This window comes from Apus apus, chromosome 1 (genome assembly GCF_020740795.1).
Source record: "Apus apus isolate bApuApu2 chromosome 1, bApuApu2.pri.cur, whole genome shotgun sequence".
NCBI classification, from domain to species: Eukaryota; Metazoa; Chordata; class Aves; order Apodiformes; family Apodidae; genus Apus; species Apus apus.
This window is the reverse complement of record NC_067282.1, coordinates 121,278,812-121,303,139: the sequence shown is the minus strand read 5'-3', so window position 1 is coordinate 121,303,139 and position 24,328 is coordinate 121,278,812. Positions and strand designations below refer to the sequence as shown.

General features: G+C 40.4%; 1 protein-coding gene across 2 annotated transcripts in view; it reads right to left on the bottom strand.

Annotated features, from left to right (window-relative positions):
* The window catches only part of SLC9A7 (solute carrier family 9 member A7), a 72,262-nt gene that overhangs the window by 17,226 nt on the left and 30,708 nt on the right, over nucleotides 1–24,328 (bottom strand). Inside the window, exons 2-13 of one of the 2 annotated variants that reach the window (XM_051619773.1) lie at nucleotides 19,641–19,840; nucleotides 19,086–19,163; nucleotides 18,300–18,376; nucleotides 17,219–17,331; nucleotides 15,808–15,913; nucleotides 15,371–15,512; nucleotides 13,715–13,820; nucleotides 13,277–13,365; nucleotides 13,050–13,163; nucleotides 10,591–10,702; nucleotides 9,057–9,210; nucleotides 2,290–2,349 (exon numbers count right to left, since the gene is read on the bottom strand). In XM_051619773.1, the coding sequence (XP_051475733.1) occupies nucleotides 2,290–2,349; nucleotides 9,057–9,210; nucleotides 10,591–10,702; nucleotides 13,050–13,163; nucleotides 13,277–13,365; nucleotides 13,715–13,820; nucleotides 15,371–15,512; nucleotides 15,808–15,913; nucleotides 17,219–17,331; nucleotides 18,300–18,376; nucleotides 19,086–19,163; nucleotides 19,641–19,840 (1,351 nt within the window). The remainder of the gene's footprint in view (nucleotides 1–2,289; nucleotides 2,350–9,056; nucleotides 9,211–10,590; nucleotides 10,703–13,049; nucleotides 13,164–13,276; nucleotides 13,366–13,714; nucleotides 13,821–15,370; nucleotides 15,513–15,807; nucleotides 15,914–17,218; nucleotides 17,332–18,299; nucleotides 18,377–19,085; nucleotides 19,164–19,640; nucleotides 19,841–24,328) is intronic. The other variant, XM_051619784.1, reaches the window with a different exon arrangement.

Genomic DNA, 24,328 nt, shown 5'->3' with positions numbered 1-24,328 from the left:
ATTCTTTTGTAGCAAGTCTGCCTGTTTAAGTTTCAAGGTCTATATACCCCAGTCTTATGACAAGCACCATGTTTCTGCAGCCCCTTCCCCCTAAATTTCTAAGAAAGTCTTATCTTTATCACTTTAAACAAAACAATAATAAAAAGCAGTGAAGTCTCTTCTGACCTCTTTCACAACGAAGAGAAGCACAGAAAACATTTAGTTACTTCATCCTTACTTAATTACTTCTATAATTAAAAGTACAATTAAAGCTGATCCATGTATGTCTTCAACAGAAATTGTTTTCTGGTGACTAAAAGAAAAAAAAATCCATCTCACATCCTTAAGTGCACTCAAAAAAATTCCTGTAATTCAAATGTGCTGCAGAGGCCAATATCAGTTCTCATTTATTAAACCAGCTTTCAAATTAAGAAAAATTGTTACTGGATTAAGTGAAGCAAATCCCCTCTCAGAGATCAGGGGCACAGAGTGTGGCCTTCTTAGGGAGTGTGGCGTTTTGCTCAGACTCCCTTGCTGAAAGGCAGGTGAGTAAGCTCTGATTGAAAAGTGTTTTTTTTAAGAGGGACAGTCAGTGTGATGGGGACTGAGGGGCACATCAGCTGCAGGACAGCCACAGCCAGGACAGTGCAGATGCCAGCAAGCATCTTTATTTTCCTCTCCATGCTTTCTGAAACCCCATTGCAGCAGTTGTGTGTCAGTTCCCCTGGGGGTGTACAGCTGCAATTCAAACAAGCAACCCTTACAAAGCAGATATCAGAAGAAGATGAGCAGTCTTTCAGCTGTAACAAGGCATATACATCCCAAAACTGGGGAAAAAAAATCCATCTATTTCCTGCATTAGCATCAAGTGGGAATTTGATAGATACCTTAATACTTCAGTGCAGACAGTTACTAGTACATAAAGTTAAGACATCCTTATTTCTGCACTGGGAAATTTACTTGAATCTGTAGATGAGAGTATGCTACAGTAAAAATTGATCCAATTTAACACTTCTTCACTCCTCCCTGATTAAAATGTTGTTTTTAAGGCATAGAAGGCTTTTTGTGCTCTCAGAGCTCTGTCATTGCAAAAGGACTACTACTGAGCTCCAACGCCCAATACCAAAGCACCACATTTCTATTCTTGACAGACTCCTGACCTTCTTGGTCTTTATTCTGCAGCTACAACTCCAGCACCACACATAGGAAAGCAGTTAACAAGACTGATCCCTCAAACTCCAAGCCTGTGTATAATTCAGTAATTTAAACACCCAATTTTACACTCAAAATGTGGAACACAAAGTGGAAGTGAAATGGATGGAAAGGAATGGTTAAAAAAAAAAATCAGAAAGAACTACTTCACATTTTCCACTATGTCACTTTTAAATGCGTGGAATAATTTCTTTTGATACTTCAAGAACCTGTCCAAGGCCCTGCAACACAGAGATGACAAGTCATCAAAATACCAGGCTTTAATACATTCTAGCATATGTAATTACTGTGGCAGCAGTCAAGAATGACTAACAGGTAATAGATTTGAGATTCTTTGTACCAGCTAATATACTACACCTCTGGCAAATTTAGTATTTTGCTGAGAACTTTCAAGTGTGACAGGATACATAAAAAACTTTCAATTGCCCCCTCCTAAACAGTTTTCTTTACATAAATATTCTGTATATATTTTTATATATATATACACACACAAATACACATTCCCCTATAGATGCCAGTTATTTTTTATTCTCTCTTTTTCCGTGTATCAGTTCTAGAAACCATCAACTGGAGAAGACTAAGATTCTGGTTTATCTCCACTCCTATTAGCATCTTCCCATAAAGCAATGTGATAACCCTCAGTTTTTAAAATATATCCTAATAGATGACTCAGACCAGTCTCTTTTAAGTCCCTTCCAAAATTAACAGTTGCATGAAATAACCCCAAGGGATGCTTAAGAATACCCGTGTGATTAAGGATCTTAGGATCACATCCATGATTTCTAGGCTTTCAAGTATTCCCAGGCCAGAGATATTTTTTTCTCTTCATTGATTACCCCCACACAGAGGGATTAAAGACTGTGATGCTTTGTGGTGGTTGTTCTTTAAGCTAAAGACATGATGTGTGCTCCATGCTATCCCAGATCAGAAGATGAGAACAGGCTCAGAATTGAGGAACACCTACAGCACCCTGCAGGGAAGGAGAAGCAGCAGCAACAGCAGCATGCCATAGTTCAGAAAATGAGCACACACAGCGTTATAAAGGTGAAGAAAGCCCAGCACCAGGTTAATTTGGTATCAAGGAAAGCACAGTGTCACCTGAAATACAGCCAGTGGCTTTCACTCATCTCTTCCACCGATGGAACATGGTCACCAACTCTGGTACAGTACAAGAATGCAATGTGAGTAACAAAATGCTCATGAGATGGTAGCTGTATAGAGCTCCCTAGCAAAACAAAGCAAACCAACAACAAACTCCTACCCAATAAAAAAAAAAACACAACAAAACCAAATCATACAAGAATGAGAATGACAGAACAATGACAAAGTGACAAAACCCATAAAAATTAATAACAGCAGCACTTTATGATTGATATATCCAGTAGTATTCATCATTCATTCAGATCCAGGCTGACCAAAAAAACCCCCCTTGTATCCATGACAGGCTCCATCCTCCAGAAAACCTGATTCAGTAGCTCAAGAGAGCTACTGGATTGAAACAGAGCTGACTGAAGACAATGCCTACTACTTTGGACCTGCACATGGTCTAAAAGAGGAAAAAGATATCAGGAAAATAAATTACAGGAAGCTATACATATATAAGTGAGGCCATGAATACTGCCTAGTTTTAGAGGAGTGCAGAACAACTGGTAACATGTACTAAACCACTCCATTAGTTTAACAAACCATTTACTAACTATCTTTAATATAACTCATCTCCAGTCACAGCAGAGTGTGTTTTTACTCCTTGCTTTACCTTCTTCAATTATATTTTTTAAAAAAAGAAAAACAAATGAAAGCATATTTAGTTTCTAGTATTTTCCAGGTAAAGTCCTTAGCAGCTTGTGAGGTTTTTTCCCCCGTTTTTCCATGAAGGCATGCTACATGAACTATATATTGCTTATGTGAAATAAAAGCCCAGATGATCAGGAATTCAGAGGCCTCACTTCACAAAGAGCAGGTCTACACACCCTGATGGCAGACTTGATAAACCAAATACTTAAGGCCATAGCTTGTGCTATAAAGAGCATGCACTCATCTAATCCTGGAAGGCTCAGGCAAATACCAGACTTTGGATAGATTTGTTTTGGATTCCTGGTTCCATAGCTCTTCTCCCATAATGACATACACTCCAGGTCAGAGCACTCTGCTCCGGAAGGCCAACACTGGGACAGCTCTGCATATGCAGCAAAAACTAAAATTAAAAACTGCCCAATAACTTCGCTTCTATGACTTCTCCCTCTTTGCTGTGTCTTTGCCAAGTTAGTGTACTGAAGTTTTCCCATATGCCTATAATGAGTACAGCATTTTTTAAAAATTTCAGCTATTTTGGAAGAGTTAACTGTTTATCAGAAAATGGCTGAAGAAGAAGAAAATTCCCACCACCATGTTTTTAAAACAACGCATTAAATGCAATCCCTAGAAAACAAAACAGAAAAACCTGGAATTAGGAAGTTATTTTGAGTTGGCTTTAGGGTGCCTTTGGGCATTTCTTTACTTGGCCTAGCCAAGATAATGACTCCTAGAACTGCCTGCTGAGGCTTGCCAGAGGTTGGCAGGTAAACCTGTATCACACGTGCTCTAGATATATCTCAATCCAATTTCTGCAGAGGCTGGGCCTTCCCCACACTTTTTCTCTCTGGTGTTAATTGCTATGTTTCAGAGCACAAGAGGCAAGAAAGCATCTCCCACGCTTACTTCCAGGCACGTAAAAGAAGAGACAATCTCTTTCCTACCAAGGGAAAGATCCAGAGCGGTAAGGCTGGAAGCTCAGAGACTGCATTGCATCTCTGTTCAGAGATACTCAGGACTGATGATGAGAATACAGATTGGAAAAGAAGAAGGAAGATGGAGGAAACTAGATAGCAAAAGATGACTGGAGAAAGCCGCAGAACAAGATATGGTGAAAACAAGAAGCCCCCAACAGAGGGTAAAGGACAGTACCTGTGTCTGTGCATCTACCTTTCAAGGGCAGGAGAGAACAGCTAGAAGGCAGTGAAGGATAGAATAACACAATAGAATAACACAAACAGGCTGCAAGAAAGGAAGATGTAACCTCCTACCAGACATTCCCCACTCCAGTCCAGAACATAACACAAGGCTGGATCCCAGCATAAAGAGCAGCCTCCTCCCATTGCAGGTCACTGAGACATGGCATTTAAGAAATGCACGTTAAAGTTGGACCACCCCAGTGAGATAAGAGTATAACCTGAGACTGCCACCAAGCTGTCAGTTTTATCACCATCCCAGATAGGTAGTTCACATAGCAGTTATGTAGAAAGTTAAATGTTTCCAGATTTTATTTTCAGTTTTTTCATTAAAGGGGAGGGGATAGGGGATGGGGGGGGGTGGAAATCACTCCATAGAAAGCTCTTTTAAAGACTCCATTTGCAAAGTCAGATAAAAGGCAGTAAATGTCTAAGTATTTTACATTTAAAGTTAGAATGCTTTAAGATTTAGAAAAAGGTTATTAAATGTAACTGAAATTACTTCATTAAAATAAACAAACTTCCTCATTTGAAACAGATTACGAAGGAGAGGGAGGCAGGAAAAGAACCAGGTCAATAACCTCTAAGGAAAAATGGAAATAACATTATTTTGCAATACAAATGCTAGAATTTCCCTTTTTCTCCTGTGGCAGATAAATGAAGTAGTAAATCAGCTACTCTTCAGAAAGGAGGAACTATGCCAGTGGTTTTGATTTACAGGGCTCTCAAGTTTGCCGAACTCGTTAAAACTTCAGACAGGAAATTTTTTATTTGCTTTAGTCTCAAAGGATGGGACTGTAGCTTTCTTATCCAAATCATGCCTTGCTTTCTAAGAAAAAAAATAATCTACTGGTAGAAGAGTGTAACTGTTTACCACTCACATGCTTGGATGTGTCTCACAGATAGAGAGCCAAGAAATTCAAACACATGACACCAGGGCTTTAACTCCAGTTTCTGGTGTTAAATTTCCAACTTGATCATAATCAAGTGGCAGAAACCAAAAGCACCCAAAGTAGTAATTATTTTTTTTTTTACTCAGATTTTGCTGTTATAACCTTGTTTTCCCAACCAGTTAAGCAGTAAACTAAATTCTCTGCTACAAACCATAGGTCCTCTGCTTCACTGTACATTTAAGCCTGATCAGTGGATCCTGGTACACTGATAATAACCCTATCTGGAAAGATACCTGTTCTTCTGATTACTTGAGATACTCAGAACAGAGCAAGAGGAGACAGAGGGCATTTTGCCTGTTCTCCTTATACAGCTTTTTACTTTATTAAAACTTAATTTTCCTGTTAGCCTCTCCATCCCTCATCACACCATGGGAGGGAAGGGACCACCAAAAGTAAAGAACAAAGCGTGCATCCCAGTTGCTATGCAATTGATGGTATGGCCAGAGGCATATGCCTCTGCCACTAAGCCACAGCAAAGCAATTCTGGATCCTTGTCAGGGTGTTGCTCTCCGTGAATGTAGTGGTACCAGGCCAGGCTGAAAGCCCTGGCTGAAGTCAGCTCTCTGGTACTGCTCTAGATGAATCATGCAGGCACAACCTTAAATAAGACCCTTTGCATTGTGTTGAAATCTGTCTTAGCTCCTCTGGCTTGTCCAGTACAACAGGTATGTGCCAGCAGTTCCTAGAGAAGCAGCTCAGCCCATAGGAACTATTGAAGGGGCCACCCAGAAATCTCACTGATGGGCCTAAAAGCTAAAGGGTCAGTCAGCTTGGTCAACTCTTCATTAAGGCAGGCCCCTTGTCTTCTCCCCACCTCCACACTACAGCAAGGTCAGCTATTTGATGAGGACTTTGTGATGGCTGACTGGCTTTCCATCTTTCTTTCCACAAAGGTGAAAGTCAACCAGGATACAACTGGTGTGAACTTCACATCAGAGCTGGACTTTCAGGAGTCCACACAAATCCTGACATTTATGTCCAACACATAAATGGCACTAGTTTCCTAGCCCCTTCACTGAATCTAGGAAGCAAACCACCTTATATCTTTTAACCTCTTTTCTGCTAAGTAATCCTGTAGGTGAGCACTACTTACTTTCAGCATCTTGCTATTTAAACTAATGGGCAAGTGCCAAGCCTCAGAAAGCACCCTAGGGACAAGCTACCTACTGAACAGCCTCAGGACTGCAGCAGCAATACACACTGTGCTGTCGGGTGGGGCACTGGGACAGCATCTCATCTTCATCTCCTCCCGCCTACCTCTTCCACTGGGTACAAAGGAGAAAATGCGAAAAGCAGCATATTTCTAAAAACTCAGCTGGAAACTCATTTGTCCCTTTTCTTAAGATCTGTACAGTCAGACAGAACTCCCTGGCTGGCAGTAGGAAGGACTCTGTCCCACGGGGTACCTCGGCAGCAGCAAGTTTCTGCTTCTCGATCCGCTGCACACGGCTGCCACCTCCCGGCACAAGTCTGATTTCATCTGGTCTCAAAAAGTGCAGTCCCCATCATCAACAGAGCAGCGACCATCGAAGGCAGCTGTAGGCAGACTCGTGCAGTTCTCTAAAATACTTCCTGTGTGAGGTTCCCTTGTTTACAGTATATCCTTCCCTTACTAGGGAAGTTAACAATTTATCTTCTGTCAACCATGTCAAACAAATGACAATTAAAATTACTGCTTACTAGCAAGAGCGGCTAAGCCTCCCAAAAAACTACAGCCAAACACTCAAAACTACTTTGGCAGCTAGTACTCTAAGAATAGTACCAGGCCTCTTCCAGCTGTTCTGCCTTGTTTGCTACATTAATGATTTCTGCAAGTATAGCCTACCTGAAGGACAAGCCTGGAATGGAGACTTCAGGAGCAACTCTTCAGCCAGGCTCATGGAGTCTCATTACTCAACCAGATTAGTTCTGCTAAACAATAGGTCCATGATGCTTCCACAAACTGCTTCCTAGGCTCAGTGAGGTAGAAAACAAAACCAAAAATCCTGCTACCTCAAAACTAGTTTCTAGTTGGCCAGGAGCTGGGCCATATGCTAGAATTCAGCCCTGTCCTAATGCTCTAATGCTGATGACTGAAGGATCCCTGTGGCAGAGATAATGGTTGCCTGCACTCGGAGGCTACCTCCTGATGCAGTCAGACTGAACACAAGTAATTGTCACTTGGCTGGTCAGCAACGCATCCTGTGCCTTGCTGGATTACAAGGTTTGAAGGAAATACCCAGCTATGGTCTCTCAACAAAAGAGGTGCAAGCAGCAGGGCAGAGGGCTCAGGATGCCAGCACCTATGGTGCTGTTAAGAGTCAGTTTTGTTGACCTGGTTGCAGCCATACTTCAGAAGATGCTTTTTTTTTTACTCAAGTGGAGATCAGATAAGGGATATCCTCACATTTGACTCACAGAGGCTACAGGCAGATCTTGGCAGACTTTACTCAGCCATGGCAAGTAGACTGCAAGCAGCATTCCTACCTGTGTACTGCTGGCCAGAACTCATCTCCTGCTCCCTTGTACTCCATGCCTCAGACAGTCTATGCACACTGCCTGTTACACAGACACTGCCTGCCCTGCTTGCAGAGGTCTGTCACTGCAGTTGTTCCTTACATACCACCATTGGACAGAAACCTCCTTCTCTTGTGAGAGGTGCCAAATGAAAAGCTGCACACAGCAGGTACTTTTTTAAAGTCAGTACACAGCTCTCACGTGGCAACAGAAACCAGTCAGATCGAGCTTAGAAATATCATTAGTAAGTGCTATCTCACAATCATTAAATGGCACAGTGGCACTGGAATTGGTTTTGTTGATTTCCCATTGTCTGCTGTTAGTCAGAGCTGAGATACTGTAAATCACTGCTGAAATGCCTGTCTCTCTACCTTCAATGAGAAGAGCTTACAAGCATTTCTGTGAGTCCTGCTAATTTTAACTTTTTTGGCAACCTAGAAAGCACCTGCTACGTATGGCTACAAATAGTTCACTTATTTTCCAAAAGCAGTACCAGTCCCTAAGAATGATCAGTTTTTTTCAAACACCAAAGCTGGTTTTACCTGAGATTGTTTTTTCCTATCCTACCACAAGACAATGGGATACAAATTCTGGTTAGTACAATTAGAAAGCAAGACAGAGTAAGGTTTCAAGTCCAAAGAGCACAAATAATTTACACATGAAAAACACTCTGAAGAGTTTGTAGAGCAGGTATTGTTTTAATCCCACTCTATTTACCTGTGCCTCCATACTGCCAAAACTTTCACAGAATGATAACATGTGGTCTGTAACAACGACAGAGTCACAATATTGCAGCACTTCTGTTAATAAGTATCCTCAAACATAAACGCACTTGCAGCCCCAAAAGTACTAAGTACTGGCCAGGATTCACAGACAAATGTCTATGATCACCACACTTACTGTTTCCACATGTCTCGAAACAGGAGGAAACAAGCAGAAGACTAGCAGGATCCCATTTATACCACTATTACACAACAACAGGTTTGTTTGGACAGATGTTTAAAGTGCATTCATTTTAGCACCACCCACTAAAGACTACATTTAAATTAAAAAAAAAAACACAACAGGGCCATTACTAAGAGTGCAAAGACAGGAGAATGTCTAGTATAGCAAGAAGAGAGGTTTGTATGTGGCCAATAGATTTATTCTTTCTTTTCTATATAGAGGCTGCTGTATCAGGCAACATTATTTCATATCCTGCTGGGCTGACGAGGACCTAGATACCTATGTGAAGAGCACCCAAGAGTTCTTGGCTGAATCCCAGCACCATCAATATATTTTCTTCACTAGCACCTTCCTCTATAAAATAATGTTCTAAATATCTAGAACACCTCTGTCAAGCATCAAACAAGTCGTGCTGGACTATGCCCCATTAGCACAGTTGCCACTTGAAAAGTGAAGCTACCCCAGCATACAGCTGTATACAGACCTGATGTTCAGCCATGACAGCATGGGAGTTGTGCCTCCACCAACAATCCACACGGTGAAAAAGACAATGAGGAGAGTTGTTGAGAACATCATTTGATGTGAGTAGGTAGCAGTATCTCGTATAGCCAGAGCAAATGCCATGGCTCCCCTGAGACCTATGCAAAAGAAGGAAACAGCAGAGCTTCAGGAGTGCAACCATGCCTATTTATAACACAGCATCTTTCCTTGCTCTCCTTCCCTGTCACACAAGCGCAAGGTGATGGGTAGAAAGCACTGGGCTCCAGCAAGTTTTGATTCCCTCCATTTCCCTGATAAATTATGTCCTTAGAACATAATTAGCCCTGGTAGCTTTCTGTGACTTATAGAATCCACAAGTGCTAATAAAAGGTTTAAGTATTTCCAGAAACTAACAGGAAAGAAATGCAGAAACAATCAAGTTGTGGACAACAGCAAAACATTATGGAAATCAAGCAGGTCCCTGAATTAAAATTAAAATGCACACTTTTTAGTTGATTCCATAATTGAAGCCTGAGTTTTTTATTTGAAATTGTTATCAGCTGGAAAAATATTCTAGTTAATAAAACGTTCACAGGCAGACAATACTTTCCCTTCTCCCCTGCCCCTGATTACGGAACATCACTAGTAAGGAGAAGCCATGGCATTTGGTCATCTGCAGACTTATTAAGTAAAGGAATCACAGGATGGTTAAGGTTGGAAGGGACCTTTAGAGGTCATCTGGTCCAACTCTCCTGCTCAAGCAGGGTCACCTAGAGTAGGTTGCCCAGAACCACATACAGATAGCTTTTGAATATCTGAAAGGATTGAGATGCCACAGTCTCTCTGGGCAAACTGTGCCAGTGCCAGAACACAGTAAAAAGTGTTTCCTGATGTTAAGAGGAAGAAGCCTCCTCCTGTGTTTCAGTTTGTGACTATTTCCTCTGGTCCTGTCACTGGCACCACTGGAATTAGTCTGGCTCCCTCTTCTTTACATCCTCTGGTGTACAGAGGCACCCCTGGCACTCCTTGAGGATGCACATGTTTAGACACACACTCCATGATTTGCTTTAAATGACAAGCTCAAACAGTTATCTGCATGACAAAAATCATAAGGGAGTTTAAATCAAATACCTTGCTTTCTCCAACTGGGTGGGAGAGGGCACCCATAAATATGCCTCCATTCCCTCAGCAGATAACAGTTTCTGCACAATGTGTGTACCATCTCAGCTAGAAACAACCTTTTAGAAGAGATACACTGCAATTCCCCCACCCCCTTCAGATGCACTTCAGATGAAAATACTTTATTCCTGACATGAGGTGACTGCTTGCTGCCAGCAGCTGGCATTTCAAGATGTCACTCTTCCCAGACATGACACATTTTCTGTAAAGGTTCAAAGATACATGCTGCAAAAACCAGTAAGTCTTCTATTCATGATGCATGGATGTGGATCATATAAGCAGAAGATAGTATTACAAATTGCTTATGAGTAAAAAATTAGATTTTTTTTTTTTGCTTTACTAAACATACTTGCTTTTACCTGAAAACATCATCATGTGCTGAAAGTTCCAGCTGATCTTATGCCTTCTGCCCAGATTCAACAAGAAGGAGAGAGGGTAGACGTGTGCAGCTCTGCCCAAAAAGATTGCAATCTGTTCACAGCTGAGGGTTAAGGATTTCACTTTCTTGAGGTATGTAGTCTTAAGTATCTGGCTCTAACATGAAGCATCTGTTTTAGTGATATTTTTACACCATAATATCAAGTGTTCTTGTTATCTCTGTCCACATGAAACAGACTTTCATCAATTATATGCATAAAGAACTCATTGCAAAGAAGGAAAATTTTAACTAATATAACCAAGTTTTTAAATGTACAGTGAAGTTATACCTAGTATTAAAACCACCAGTTGTACAAACAAAGACTTTCTTTTTAAAAAAAAATAATCATTCTTTAAACAACTATCACTACCACCATTCAATTATGTGCTTCACACCAACAGAAACACAGTCCTATGTACAGAAGGAAAACCAACAGGACAGCAGCAAGTGGCCATTCCATTATGGCTCCTGCAGAGCCAAAATCTCCTACTGGCTGGCAAGCACATAAGAGTACAGAGTTAAGATGATAAATCCAAAACTCACATGTGAGCACTAAAATGAAGTTCAAAAAGAGTAGTAAGAGTATTGCAGAAATGCATGACAGTAGAGAGTAAAATCCTTCCCTCCCTTATTGTGGTGTGAAACACCCAGTGGTTGCAGTGAAGAATCAGAAAGCTGAATACACCCTTCACTGCCTGAGGAATACTTTCAGAAAAACTAAAGTGATGTGCTGAAATCCTATAAAACAACACAATCAGAACCCCACCAAACACACCACTGGATTGTTCCCATAGCTAAAGTAAAGCAATAATGCCTGCAGGAAATGAAGTCCCTAGGAAAATAAGATTTTTATTATTACATTGTACAAAAGGCTTCGTGTAATTATTCCAGACAACTTTTACAGCAGTTCTTCTCAGGACTGCAGCAGTCAGACATCAGAAGCTATCATGACCTATGTAGGTACAAATAATGGTTAGGATTTTGTTAATGACACTGAGACTTTAGCTCTGCCTTTGTACTACATTTCTCTTTCAACAGCTAATGATGCGTCTGTATTTCACATCCACAAAAGTGTTAACAGGGACAGTAGCTGTAGAAGCAAAATACAGGTGCTAGTACTGGCTGCCCTCCTCACAAATGCAGAAAAGCACTAAAGAGGCAACAGATGTTAAGTGCAGTGGTAGAAAAAGATGTGGAAAATGCAATATGAAATAGGTGGGTAGGAAGAGAAAAAAAATTGCTGAAAATAAACCCAAGTCAGATAGTGTAACCTGAGATACGACAGAAGGCCACAGCAAAGATGAAAAATTACAGTGCTTAGTATACCAGATGCAACTATTCTGTTCATGTCTTTACCTAATGGCTGCAGGGCTCTGAAGCATTTTCTAGGTCAGAAGAACGGACATGAGGAGACACAGGAGAAAACTTATTACTGTTTCAGAAAAAAACATTAATGGCCAAAGGAAAAAGACAAATGAGATAAACCCCTAGAAGCAGTACAGATTTGAGAAAGATAGTAGAAAGAAGAAAAGAAAATAAGTACATTCTGGATTGGGGCATCTTTGTAGGTCTTTCCACCAGGTTTTATCTTCATTGCTGGTAATGCCACTCCTGCAGCAAGCAGAGAGAAATCAAGACTGAAAGACTAGTTCCCATTGCTTTATGCACACTTTTAATTGCCCTGAGTTTTCAAGCAGCCAGGAACACAGGGAAGAAGTAGCCAATTCAACAGGGGTGGGGTGCAGAGGGGAAGCCAGTGGTTCCCAGTTTACATGAGTGCAACTACTACAAAAATGTTCAATTCAGGAAAATTTGAGTGCCAGGTCCCAAGTCAGTTGAGGATAACAGGAACTGGATACCCACCTCCAACACCTGCACCTTCAGCAGTGTGTACCCTTTATGTGAATGTCTGCAGCACAGATCATTTCCTACCTCCTCCCCTCCTCTCATATTCTAACTTCTACCTTTGGGGCATTGCTTAAAAATAATCTGTTCACTCACAATCCTCTTTTGCAATTCAACTTTGTCTTTTTGTAAGTGACTGTCGGAACTGAACAGAAAAATGAATCCTTTTCTAGGCCTTCGAAGTTTTAATACAAGAGGAATACAAGCACTACTGAGTGCCAATAGCCAAGTTAGACAGTAAAGCATATTCGTTTATTTATCTAGTCTATTATATCTGACTTCTAGCACTTGCTCAAGTACAGAGCCAATATCTGTGTAGCACAGAGACCTTAGGGCTTTGATGTGTCGGGTAACCAAAGATGCTTCTCAAAGTGCCTGCAAGACATCAGGTAAACAAGCCAGACACCATTCTCTGTTTGGCAAAGCCAAGAGACACTACAAGTTTTCAGGCACATAAGACAACAGAGAAACTTCACACAAAGCAAAAAAGGATACAAAAGCTCCAATGATGAAAACTGGGCTGAATATGTGTTTTTGGAAAGTAAACAGTGCCAAACCCATATAAGAAAATATGAAGTTCTCAGCCAGGAAGTGCAATACCTCAAAGAGCTATGAAGAAAACAGTCATATGTTAAAAGACCTAGCAATAAAGATGCTTTTCAAAAACAACAGTGCCTGGACTACTAGAATGCTCTGTGTAAAATGGTGAAGGACACACTTACCTGCTTAGTGCGACTCCTTGATTCAACTGACAAGTTATTGTATGTATAATGTGCCTGGGTAATCCCACAGAAGAGGACAGCCACCACACCTGTGAGCAGAATCACATGTAAAAATCATCCTGTTTACTGTGAGATTCAACATATTTTCCCTTCCCAAGCTCCACTAAATGTATCCGTTACCCTTAACCTCGAGATTTTATGTAACTTATTTTCAAGTCAGTTAGATTCCAGGTTGGGGAACTGGTGTTGGAACCACACCATTGCTCTTAAAATCCTTTGTTATACTGTGAGCTGAACCTTCAATGAGATTATACACAACTTAAAGAAAACTATAAATACCAACATCATGGTTCTTATAAGAAAGTTTTAGGGAGAAACAGAAAAATGGCTGCTAAGATGGACAGGAATTCTCCATGTGCTTGAATTCCAACAACTCACCAGTAAATCCACAAGCTTCTGCAAGCAAGAAGGTGCTCCACGACATCAGGAAGAAGAGCGCCGTTTCCAGCAGGGGGAAGCAGTGCAACTTGGTAAACTTTGTCACGTTAAATCATTTGTTAAGGGATCAAAACAAACAGGAAGGTTGCTCTCAAATAAAAGCCCAAACCATAAAAAAAAAAAAGCTTGTAATCTCCAAGAGAGTTGGCATTACACCACAGAGTCATAGAATCATAACACACTTTGGGTTGGAAGGGACCTTAAAGATCATCTAGTTCCAAAGCCCCTGCCATGGGCAGGGACACCTCCTACTGGGCCAGGTTGCTCAGAGCCCCATCCAGCCTGGCCTTGAACGATTCCAGAGAGGAGGTCTTTCACAGCTTCCCTGGGCAACCTGTTCCAGTGTCTCACCTCCCTCACAATAAACAATTTTTTCCTAATGTCTAATCTCTATCTTTCAGTTTAAAGCCATTACTACTTGTCCTATCACTACAAGCCCTTCTAAAAAGTCCCTCCCCAGCTTTCTTGTAGGCCCTTACAAGGTCTCCCTGGAGCCTGATATAAAGCAAATGGAACCAAGTATAAAACTTAAGTGTTTTTTTTAAGCAGCTGTTAATCCCCCACACAGTTGCTTCTCTACATCTGGTAGCCTAAAAGCCAGATGAAGAAACATGGTTCTGGGTCACACCTATTGCAGATGAGTGGAACTGGAAGACAGAACACTAAAGCACCTATAACAACACATCTTCTCCCTTATACCCAAAGGGTTTCATTATGCAGGCATATCAGACAAATCTGCACAGAGTGTATATAACCAAAATACAGTTGAGACACTGCTTAAGATGAAGAGCCACAGGTTCATGATTATTGTTCAGAAATCTCACATTTTACCCCTTTTAGGTCAGTGTTCAGAAGTCTAGCAAGATCAAAGCAATCTGGGATATGCACAAATACGGTTATACCTGCCAGTCTGAAAGCAAAGAATTTTAACTTTTTCCTTGAAGAAGCATAAAGATTACTGGAGCAGGTCAGGCCTAAGGTGTACAGCCTAAGCCTAAATCAAAACCCTCAGATTGCTTGCTGAGCACCTAAGAACTCTAATCAAATAGTAGCAGTAGGCTCCAAGAGAACCTGACAGATCATGCGATGCACATAATGTTATGATGTTCACTCTGGTAGACATACAACCTTAACCAAGATGGCCAACATCAGATTTCCAGCAGAAAGTTTAAATACATGACCCTGAGAACATCCTGGGGTCAGAAAGAGCTATTAGTGATTTTCCTGAAGACAGAATAAAACACCACTTAACATACAAGATGTCTTTCAAGCCTAAGAACAAAAACTATTTTCTTAATTTCATAAAAAGAAACTGAACATTAGGACATGTGCATTTAGGGCCTCCCCTTGGCTTCCAGCATGCAGAAACATCATTAAAACTTCTATTTAGTATGGCCACAGTCACACTGAAAAAAAGTTGATTTTTGTGGGTATCTATAATGCCTTTCTATAGACAAAGGCCCAAGGAATACTGATCACATCTTCACACGCAGATTACAAGCCAGAGCCAATTCTGCTCTAGTTGGAAACAGGAGAGCCCTGTTAATACCTGAATGTGGCATCTAGGTTGGAAAAGTGAAACATGAAAAAGGATATCAGAGCTGTCACAACCCCCGTCACTGCTCCCATCATGAAAGAACCACTGAATATTCCCAGGAAAACACCAACAGATTTGAAAAATGCTGCCGCATCAAAAGCATGGGTATTTTCACCTGTTGGCTGATAGGCAACTATAGATCTAGAAAGAGAGCAACACAATGTGAAGTCAGAAGTGGCATCACCCAAGTCTTATTCTGTAAAAAAAAAATCTGAACAACAGAAGAGGCAATCCCATGCTGAAGGCAAATTTGCCTTTCTTGCTTATGTGTGTATGAGAGATCTTAGCAAATGTGGGCAATGTTTATTAATTCAGTACAAGACAACCCATTTGCATTTAGAAATAACTTTTTTAGGGGAAAAAAAAGGCATTTCTTGTAGACAAATACCAGAAGTAATTGAGTCACTTCAGAGTAGAAACTCAGGTGGTTACTTACGAAGATAAAACAATGGCAACAGCGTCATTCAACACACTTTCCCCAAACAGAAGGGCATAGAGGTCAACATCAGCATGCAGCTCATTAAATATTGCTAGCACGGTAACTATAGAAAGAAAAGAGAAAAAACACACACTGGATGACTTCAGGAAAGACTGTGTGAGCAGACATTCCAGTTTGCCTAAAGCACCAAAACCCAGGAATTGAAGTACAGGATCAAAATTAATCAGGGAAACAGACCAGTCATGTTTACCTATCAATTTTAGGAGGTGGCTCTGCTGTCCTCCCATCTGCACAGTGTTTATAGGAAGGGCCCCATAATCAAGGAGCATGGGGCAAAGCATTTTAACCAAAGCTCTGATGTTTTTTTTGTAGAAGATTCCATAGATGATAATCCACAAAATGCTGTGCAGATCTTGCTACTTTTAAAGACTGCATGGATTGTTGACATAGCTTTATTATTTCAGCCATTGCAAAAACAGTGCTAATAATCCTAAGTGTTTCCCATAGCATACACTATGTCACAGGAGTGTGCATTTGTGCCAAATTTGAAAAGGGCAAGACTGCTGAATATTTAAAACCATCCTTTCAAGAAACTTCAGTTTGAGATGAAAGACCATGAGCTTGAAGATATTCCCATATATGAGCTTAAAAATAAATAAATCACATGGTGATTTTTTGCATAAATGGTGTGTCACTACCAGCTGTTCAGAGCTCAGCTCAATCACAGGAGCTACTTCCCATTTTTGCACAAACCACCACCAAGCACCTCACATTAGCTATTTTAAGATGTCAAGCTTCATACTTCACCACTCCTTACCCTGGCCCCTGACACACACCAGCTCTCCAGACTGACCTGTCAAGCAGAGACACTTATGTGAGCCTGCTGGACTTTTGAAGGATAACTAGATTATTTTGGCAAAAGGTCAAATTTCTTTCCCAGAAGAGTGTTCTTCTGCTTTAACTTGTAAAACATGCAGTTAATTTGAAAGATTAAAAAAAAAATCCCCACACCTTAAAGCTTCAAATATTGCTCTTAAATCATTCAATGTCCCAAGCAATATAGCTAAAGAAGGAAGTCCTGCTGTCAAGACAATGTGAAATTTGATCTATTTGCAGTCTTAAACTTGATGCACACAACAAAAAAAAAGCTACTGAGGAAAAAAATTATCTGAACAGGAAAGTTACATTTTTTCCCCAAACATATAATGTCATACCAGTCCATCACCAAACCAACTGAGAACAGTTTTCACAACGCTCAAAACTTCTATGCAATTCAGAGAAGAGGATCAGAGATATTAGCACAACAGAACTGAAAATAAAGTGCTTTTAATATCTTCATGCTATGCAGCCAAAAATCCCAGAAATGGGATTGCTTTGAAAAGTTTTTTTAAAATGTTCAGCAAGCTACCTGGATCAGTGGCAGATATTATTGCGCCGAAGAGGAGACAGTCTGTATAGTAGAATTTATCAGAGAGCTGACCCACCAACTTCATTAGTTTCACAACCCCATACATGAGATTCCTGAAAAGAAAGAGGATAAAACAGTCCCAGTCAAACAAGATGGGGCATTTCCGACAGGCAAAGGAAAAGCACAAGCAACAATATTTCAGGTGGCCTTGGTTATTATGCTACAGCTCTGTGGAACACTGCCATAGTTTAAACCCTCAAACCCAGGAGCTGAGTCAAGTGATACATGAGCCAGAAGGTATCATTTAAAACCAGTAAGCAAAGGACAAAAACTGTTTGCACAACTAGTACATAGAATCTACAGGTTGCTTCATTCTTCCACCAGTGGGAACTTTTCCCCACTGAAAATTCCCTTCAGTATTGCTTCTCCTGATACAGTTCACCAGCCAAAAACAGCCTTCAAAGCATTTCTCTCATGAAATTCTTTGAGATACTAACAAAGGTCACCTATGCAATTCAGGATTTCTCTATTTCAGAATATGCATATAACCAGACAGTAATATTAGCAGCATAAGAGACTGTATGCAGATAAACCAACATGACTAGCCATCTCCAACTAAATGTGAATGTACATATACACATAACATTTTGTATATATATACATACATTCAGAGAAAGAGGGAGCATATGCATGCATGTGGGCACTGAAAGGACATCTCTAGAAGTTGGATAGCTAAAATTCTATTACAAATACTGTCGACAATACAAGGTAAATTCAATTCCAGTAAGAGTCTAAGAAGATATTTTGTTTTGGACTGGACTGCTACATCAAAAACTTGATGACACTCTTCAGTACTGTGGACTTGTCAAGTGATTCAATCTTGATAATATTATTTCAAGAGACAGTATTGTTCAGAGTGGAATAAATCACAGCAAAAGTTACATTTGCTTTTTGTCTGGAGGATACACAAATGAAGTACTCAAACAAATTACCAGTCTGAAGCAATCTGGAAGGCTCAACATACACTCTATCAACTTAAACTTTAGTATAGAAAGGAACTGATATCACAAAGTTCACTTACCCAATAATAAAACAAGAGACAGCTGTTCCTAAAAAGGCATAAGCCAAAATGGATCCCAAATTTCTGAAAAAGTGTCTCTGCATAGGAAAAGAGAGGTTGATATACTTATTAAAAGCAAAGCTATATCACCTGTCCAAAAACATACAGCACACTACTACACTTGCATTAACACACAGAAACAGTTTTCCATTTCAGAGAAATGCTCCAATTACTGCAATGTATATTTTGTCCAGCTTCAGTAAATTTAATAAACCAAATCTGAATCATGTAATAAATCCCACATGTAGCTTATTGACAGGAAGCTTTCCACACAGATATTTTCATAAGAGGTGTAAGAGTTAGCTGCAAAACTGAAAGCCAGCATCAGTTCATGGCCTCTTCAAGTGAGAGCAAAATCTAGACTCTTCTGCCATTCTGGGTCTGGCACATCCCCACTGAATTCAGGCACAGATCCACTTCTCAACATAATTTACCACATTTTGGGTATTTGAGAAGGACCAAAACAATTCATTGCAGGAAATGTTTTACTTTTGATGAAACTGATGTTAACTTCTGGCAAAGTCCAAAGGAAAACAAATGAGCAAGATTAAAGAGTTTAATGTGTTTATAGTAAAAAGCAAATGTATTTTGTCTTAAAACAATACGACCTAATCATCTATGGAGGAAATTAGATTTTCCTTACTGGCATAAAAAAAGTTATGCTTGAAATGGAGACTGCAGTCCTGAACAAATCAGCAGTTTCATATTTAAAAAAAAAAAGCTATTCTCAGAAATTATTACACTTACTTTCTTCAGGCTGTAACCAGCATGAAAAATAATAGGAGGCAACAGTATATTGAAAAAAACTTCTGGGTCAAACGTTACCTAAAAAATAAAATAGGAAATTTCAATTAGAAATAGACATATATATATAGGGATGTAAACAGGAACTGTTTCCTGACAATAAACAAATTTAAAAACCCTAGGAAAACAGCCACTAAGAAACAATCACTTTTCACAAAGAAATGATATTTTACCTTACATTGTTTTATACAAGGCAGCATCAGGCTTTTTTTTGTTCAGCTCATCTTTATGAATTCTACAGATGTTAGAAGCATACATTAAGTCTCCAAACAGCAACCATGGGCTTTGGGAAAGCACTACATACATGCAGCAGAGCACAGTTTTGCCATCAGAGATACATTGCAGAAGGTGCTTTTGAATTTAGCATTGAAATGCTGTTACTATCAGGAACCCAGACACCTGATACCACCTAGTGCTCGAATGAGCTGGAGGGGGAAGGAGGGAGGGAAGGGTAGATCAAGGAGATACGCTCAGCCAAGCACAAGAAATAGTCTCAACCTTTCGTAACATGTCGTTTTGCTCCACGTTGTGGATCTTCCCAGGGCTTATCTCCCCTTTGAGTGTGTACTCAAAGAACTTCCCACTGACGTTGACCAGCAGGGTGGTGAAGGGCCTGTCCTCCTGCGAGCAGCTGAACGGCTTGTCGTGGCCACTGGTAGAGGGAGTCCCGTACCTCAAGATCACCCCCACTATGAGTCCTGGAAGAGAGTCAGAAATCCGTGAGGCTGATTTGCCACTCCCATACCTAGCTTTCCTATTTCCAAGTTACCTACTATCCAGGGTATAGTGCATGAACCTTGCAAGCATACATACACCATAAACATTACGCAGTGAATCTTCACTACGTTTCCTGCAGAGGAAGAGAAGCCCTGAGCACATCAAAACTACTGATGGATTCATAAAACCTGATATAAGCCTGAAGTGACAAACAAAATACTCTGCTTCGCATTTTATCTTTCTCACCCTCATTCACACCTCTGGCACATAAACACCGAGATGAATGAGAAGCTAAACACCAGGACACAAACACATTCCACCTGCCCAAGGGCAGAACAGAGTAGATAGATTGCTGGCAAATAATGACTGCTGAAAACGTGGTCATAACTGAGCTGAAGCAGTGATGTTTGCTGTAATATTTTACAGCTGCAGCAAGGATGCACCTTTTTGCCTGGTGATTCTAAGCAAGCAAACAATGCTTGTTGCACAATCTCCTTCATACTCTGTAAACTTTGCAACTAAGGTTTGGATGACATGCACAAAAAAGCCAACTATGTGTCTTTTGTGAGCATTTGCCACTTTTCACAAAACCAAGAAGAAAGGTAAAAAAACCAGCAGTCATAAGAGACCCAAGATTCAAGAATATAAGAAATGGTCAGACAGCCTAGACAAAATCCAAACAGAAAACACTCTCAATAAGTGCATCAACTTAAACATGCATCAAAAGCAATTAAAAAAAATTGTAACCTAATGGAAGGGGCATGCAAGGAGGCTGAAGAAGCACAAGGTTTTAACTGAGCACCAGTCCTTTCACACGGTACTAAGAACAAGGCCCCAGTTCTGTGGAAAGAACACATAAGAACAGTCAAATTGGTTTTGGTCTGGTAAGTAAAAAAAATTTATAACCACTTACTAAAGACTCCCCTGTCTCTTTAGGATGATCTGCAATTTAATCCTCATTCCAGACAACTGCAAGATGAAGACAGATGCTTTTCTTGATAAGTCAGTACCCAACGCAGGTTGTGTTCCCTGTGACCCTTACTCAGCTACCATAAATCTGTTTCTCCAGATGCTAAACTAAGTTGACAGGTAATAAAATAAAAAAAAAATAATCCTACCACACACCACAAAAACAACCCCAAACTTCTGTTTATAGCAGAGTGTAAAAAGTAACCAAAATGTACCCTCAAAAAGCCAAAGAACACACTTCATTCTCTTGAAGATCAGAGAGGAAAAAGTAGTTTTCATGTAAGACAGGATACAGCAGGTAGTAGCTGTGACACTGATGGGCATCTTTTCCCCAGCTCTCTTCCTCTATAATCAAGAGAACATAGTGGCAACAAGATAATTTAAAAGCAACAGGAAGATTAAGATGTATCTTGTTTAGAAAAGAGAAGTCTGTACTTAAAGAAGACACAGGAAAAGAAGCTCCCCTCAGCAAGATAAATCTACCTACTGAAATTTCAAATGCTAACAATTTAATTACAGAGGTTTATACAAGCCTGCTCCTAACAATCCTGGAGCTATGCATGATGGATGCAGCAGAAGTGCAACTCTGCACAAATGACAGGTTAGGGCCAGTCACCTCTAGCCACTTGCACTACCAGTTATGGCTAAAGACCTCCCCATCAACCCAGCCAGGCAACCAGCCAAAGCTTTCTGCTGCTCTCGCCCCTCTCACACACAGGAAGAGCTAGGCTCACAGAATACATCAAGAAGACTTTGTTAAAAACTGATCTAACCAGCATCAGCCGGAAATCCTGTAGTAAATCAGAAGCCAGAATTAAAACAGTACAGATGAGCTTATGCATAGCAGTGGCACAAAGCCAAATTATACTGCTACTAAGCTGAGAATAGAGAGGGGGACACCAATAAATGTAATAGCTTCCCTCTCAGGCTGAGAGACTGTCCTTCAGTGAATCCATTGCAAAAGCAGATGGAAAACCCCCATTGCTATTGCATTAGCAAAATGCACTGGAGAGCAGGATGTGATTGCATTATACAAGTAGATATAATCCACTCCATATTTATCATATACCAGTTATCATTTTAAAATAAGTTTTGAGGATAACAGCAATTATATTGATAACTGTTGCCCAGTGCTTGAAGCAAAACTTTCTTTAACCCACAGTGTTACATGGCTCAGCTAACACAGGGAAATACCCTGTTTTCAAACACCTTCTACTGATAAAATACCAAACTGGATGACCTGTGCACTGAGGACCTCACTGTTTAGGAATATCAAATGCCTGCTGCCAGGCTGCTGTCCCACAGCAGGATGCAGCTGGGACCAGGGGGGCTGTTGTTGAGACAGGAGGCCAGCAGAGACAGCAGCAGCTGGTCAAGGCAAGGAACAGTTGACTGGCTAAAGCTACATGGGGCTCAGCTGTGAAAGGAAATAGGCATGAAAATAGAAGGTGCCAAGAAAGCCACACAACTACAACAAGCAGCTTCATTAACAAAAAAATACTAGGAGTTCAAAAGATGAGTTGAGAGGTGAGAGTTCCCCAGTCTTACAAAGGTACAGGCATACTGCTATATTTATCATACAGGCCCAAAAATTACAGGCTTTGAACATTAAAGTGAAATGTGCCAACTGGACACGTTTGACAGAGATGTGAGCTGCAGAAAACCTTAAGTCATTAATGCTTTTCAAAAAAAAAATTAAGGTCATTATGGAAAAGTCTATGAAAGTATTTTCATTTTTCCAATGAACATCAAGTCTTTTACATGCTAAAGATTTACTGGACTTGTTAGACCACTTCTACATCCTGTATCACTTGATAAAGCAACATTAACAAAGCTTATATATTTAGTCAGCCCCTGAGGTCCCAAAAAACCTGAAAACCTAAGCACTCTTCAGGCAGACTGAACAGCCTGATTTACAGCTTCAGAAAGGATGCCCTTACTCAGCTGCCTGCCATTAGGTGTTACATGGAAAGCAAGGGCATCCTTTTTTAAGTTCTCTCTGGATACATCATTGCAACCACTTCATGAACATCACAGTTGCAGCTGCAGAACAAAAACAGAAAAGAGACACCTGACATTGCTAAATGGACAAACCTAATGGGATACTCTAGACTTACTTCTAAGCTATTAACACAATAAAATCTGTATAGTGTTGTCACTTATTTGGAAGCAAGGGGAGAGATGGAAGCCAGAGGCTAGGAACGGACACAGAAGAATCAGCATGCAATTTCCATGTTACTTCTGCACCACAAAGTCTTGATGGTGAAGAGTTTATGGAGAACATGGACCAATAGAGCAAGTATTTATCTCACTGCTTAAGAACATTTCACCTCTTCAAAACAGGAATCTCTAGGGCCACTAATCCAGCACTTTTTACTACAAGATGGTCATGAGGGGAAAAAAAACCCACAATCTAGAAATGGGCTACAAATACATTAAAAAAAATTGAGTAGACCCTTATTTTCAAAGTTTAGGGGTTGTAGCAACTGTTGCAAAGATAAGTTTGCATCACTGCTCAAAGACTCCAGAAGGATAATCTCAAAAATTAATGTTCAATACTCACATTCTCACTTTCACATGAGAAAGCATTTATGCCATTATCTTCTGTGTACAATGCTGATCATGCAGCTGGTACACAAAGAACACTTACGGGAAATGAAGCATTAAAAAGCTGGGAAAACTTTTTCCCTTTTAAGACAAACCACTACTACTAATAAAAAAATCCCCAAACATCAGGCTTCAGACCTAGTTCACACCGATCCACACAGTACACCATTTAAAAATGGCATATTTACTTTTGCTTTTGTTTGAATACAGAACTCACAGAAGTGAGAATATGAATTCAGATAGACAGGCACAAGAACAAGCATCTGTCCTTGGTCAGAGCAGAGTTCTGTATGGTTTCCAGCCCAATTCTCTGCTGAAGAACCAGCCCTAAGGTTTCAGGGAGCTTCAGCAGGCTTGAAAATATGGGAACTGAAGGTATCTGCACTCCACAACACATAGTTCAATCAGTGAATTCAAACTGTGCCTCAGTGGACTGGATCAATGCTTGAACTCAACTCTGTTTAGATACTGTTTCTTTCATACACTCCTGGTAAAGAGCCAGGCACCAAATACTGAGGGTCCTTCCCTATGCATCACATTTGTGTCAATCATGTTTCAGGCTGAAGGAGACTCAGCAGAGATCTTATTGCTGTTGGCAGCTATCTACAGGGAAGACAGAGAAGAGAAGGTCAAGCTCTTTGGAAAAGTGCACAGTGATTAAGACTAAAGGCAACAAACTTGTTGCAGTGCAGGGGAAAAAAAATGGTAAGGTTTGATTTCGGTTTCTAACAATGAAGTGGCTGAGTACCAGAACAGGCTGCCCACAAAGGCTGTATAATCGCCATCTATGCATACAGCCAAAACTCACATGACTATGGCCCTGAGAGACCCAAGCTGTGGGAGCCTGTTTGTGGCCTGAGGGCTGGACAAGACTACCTACAGAGGTCCTTTTC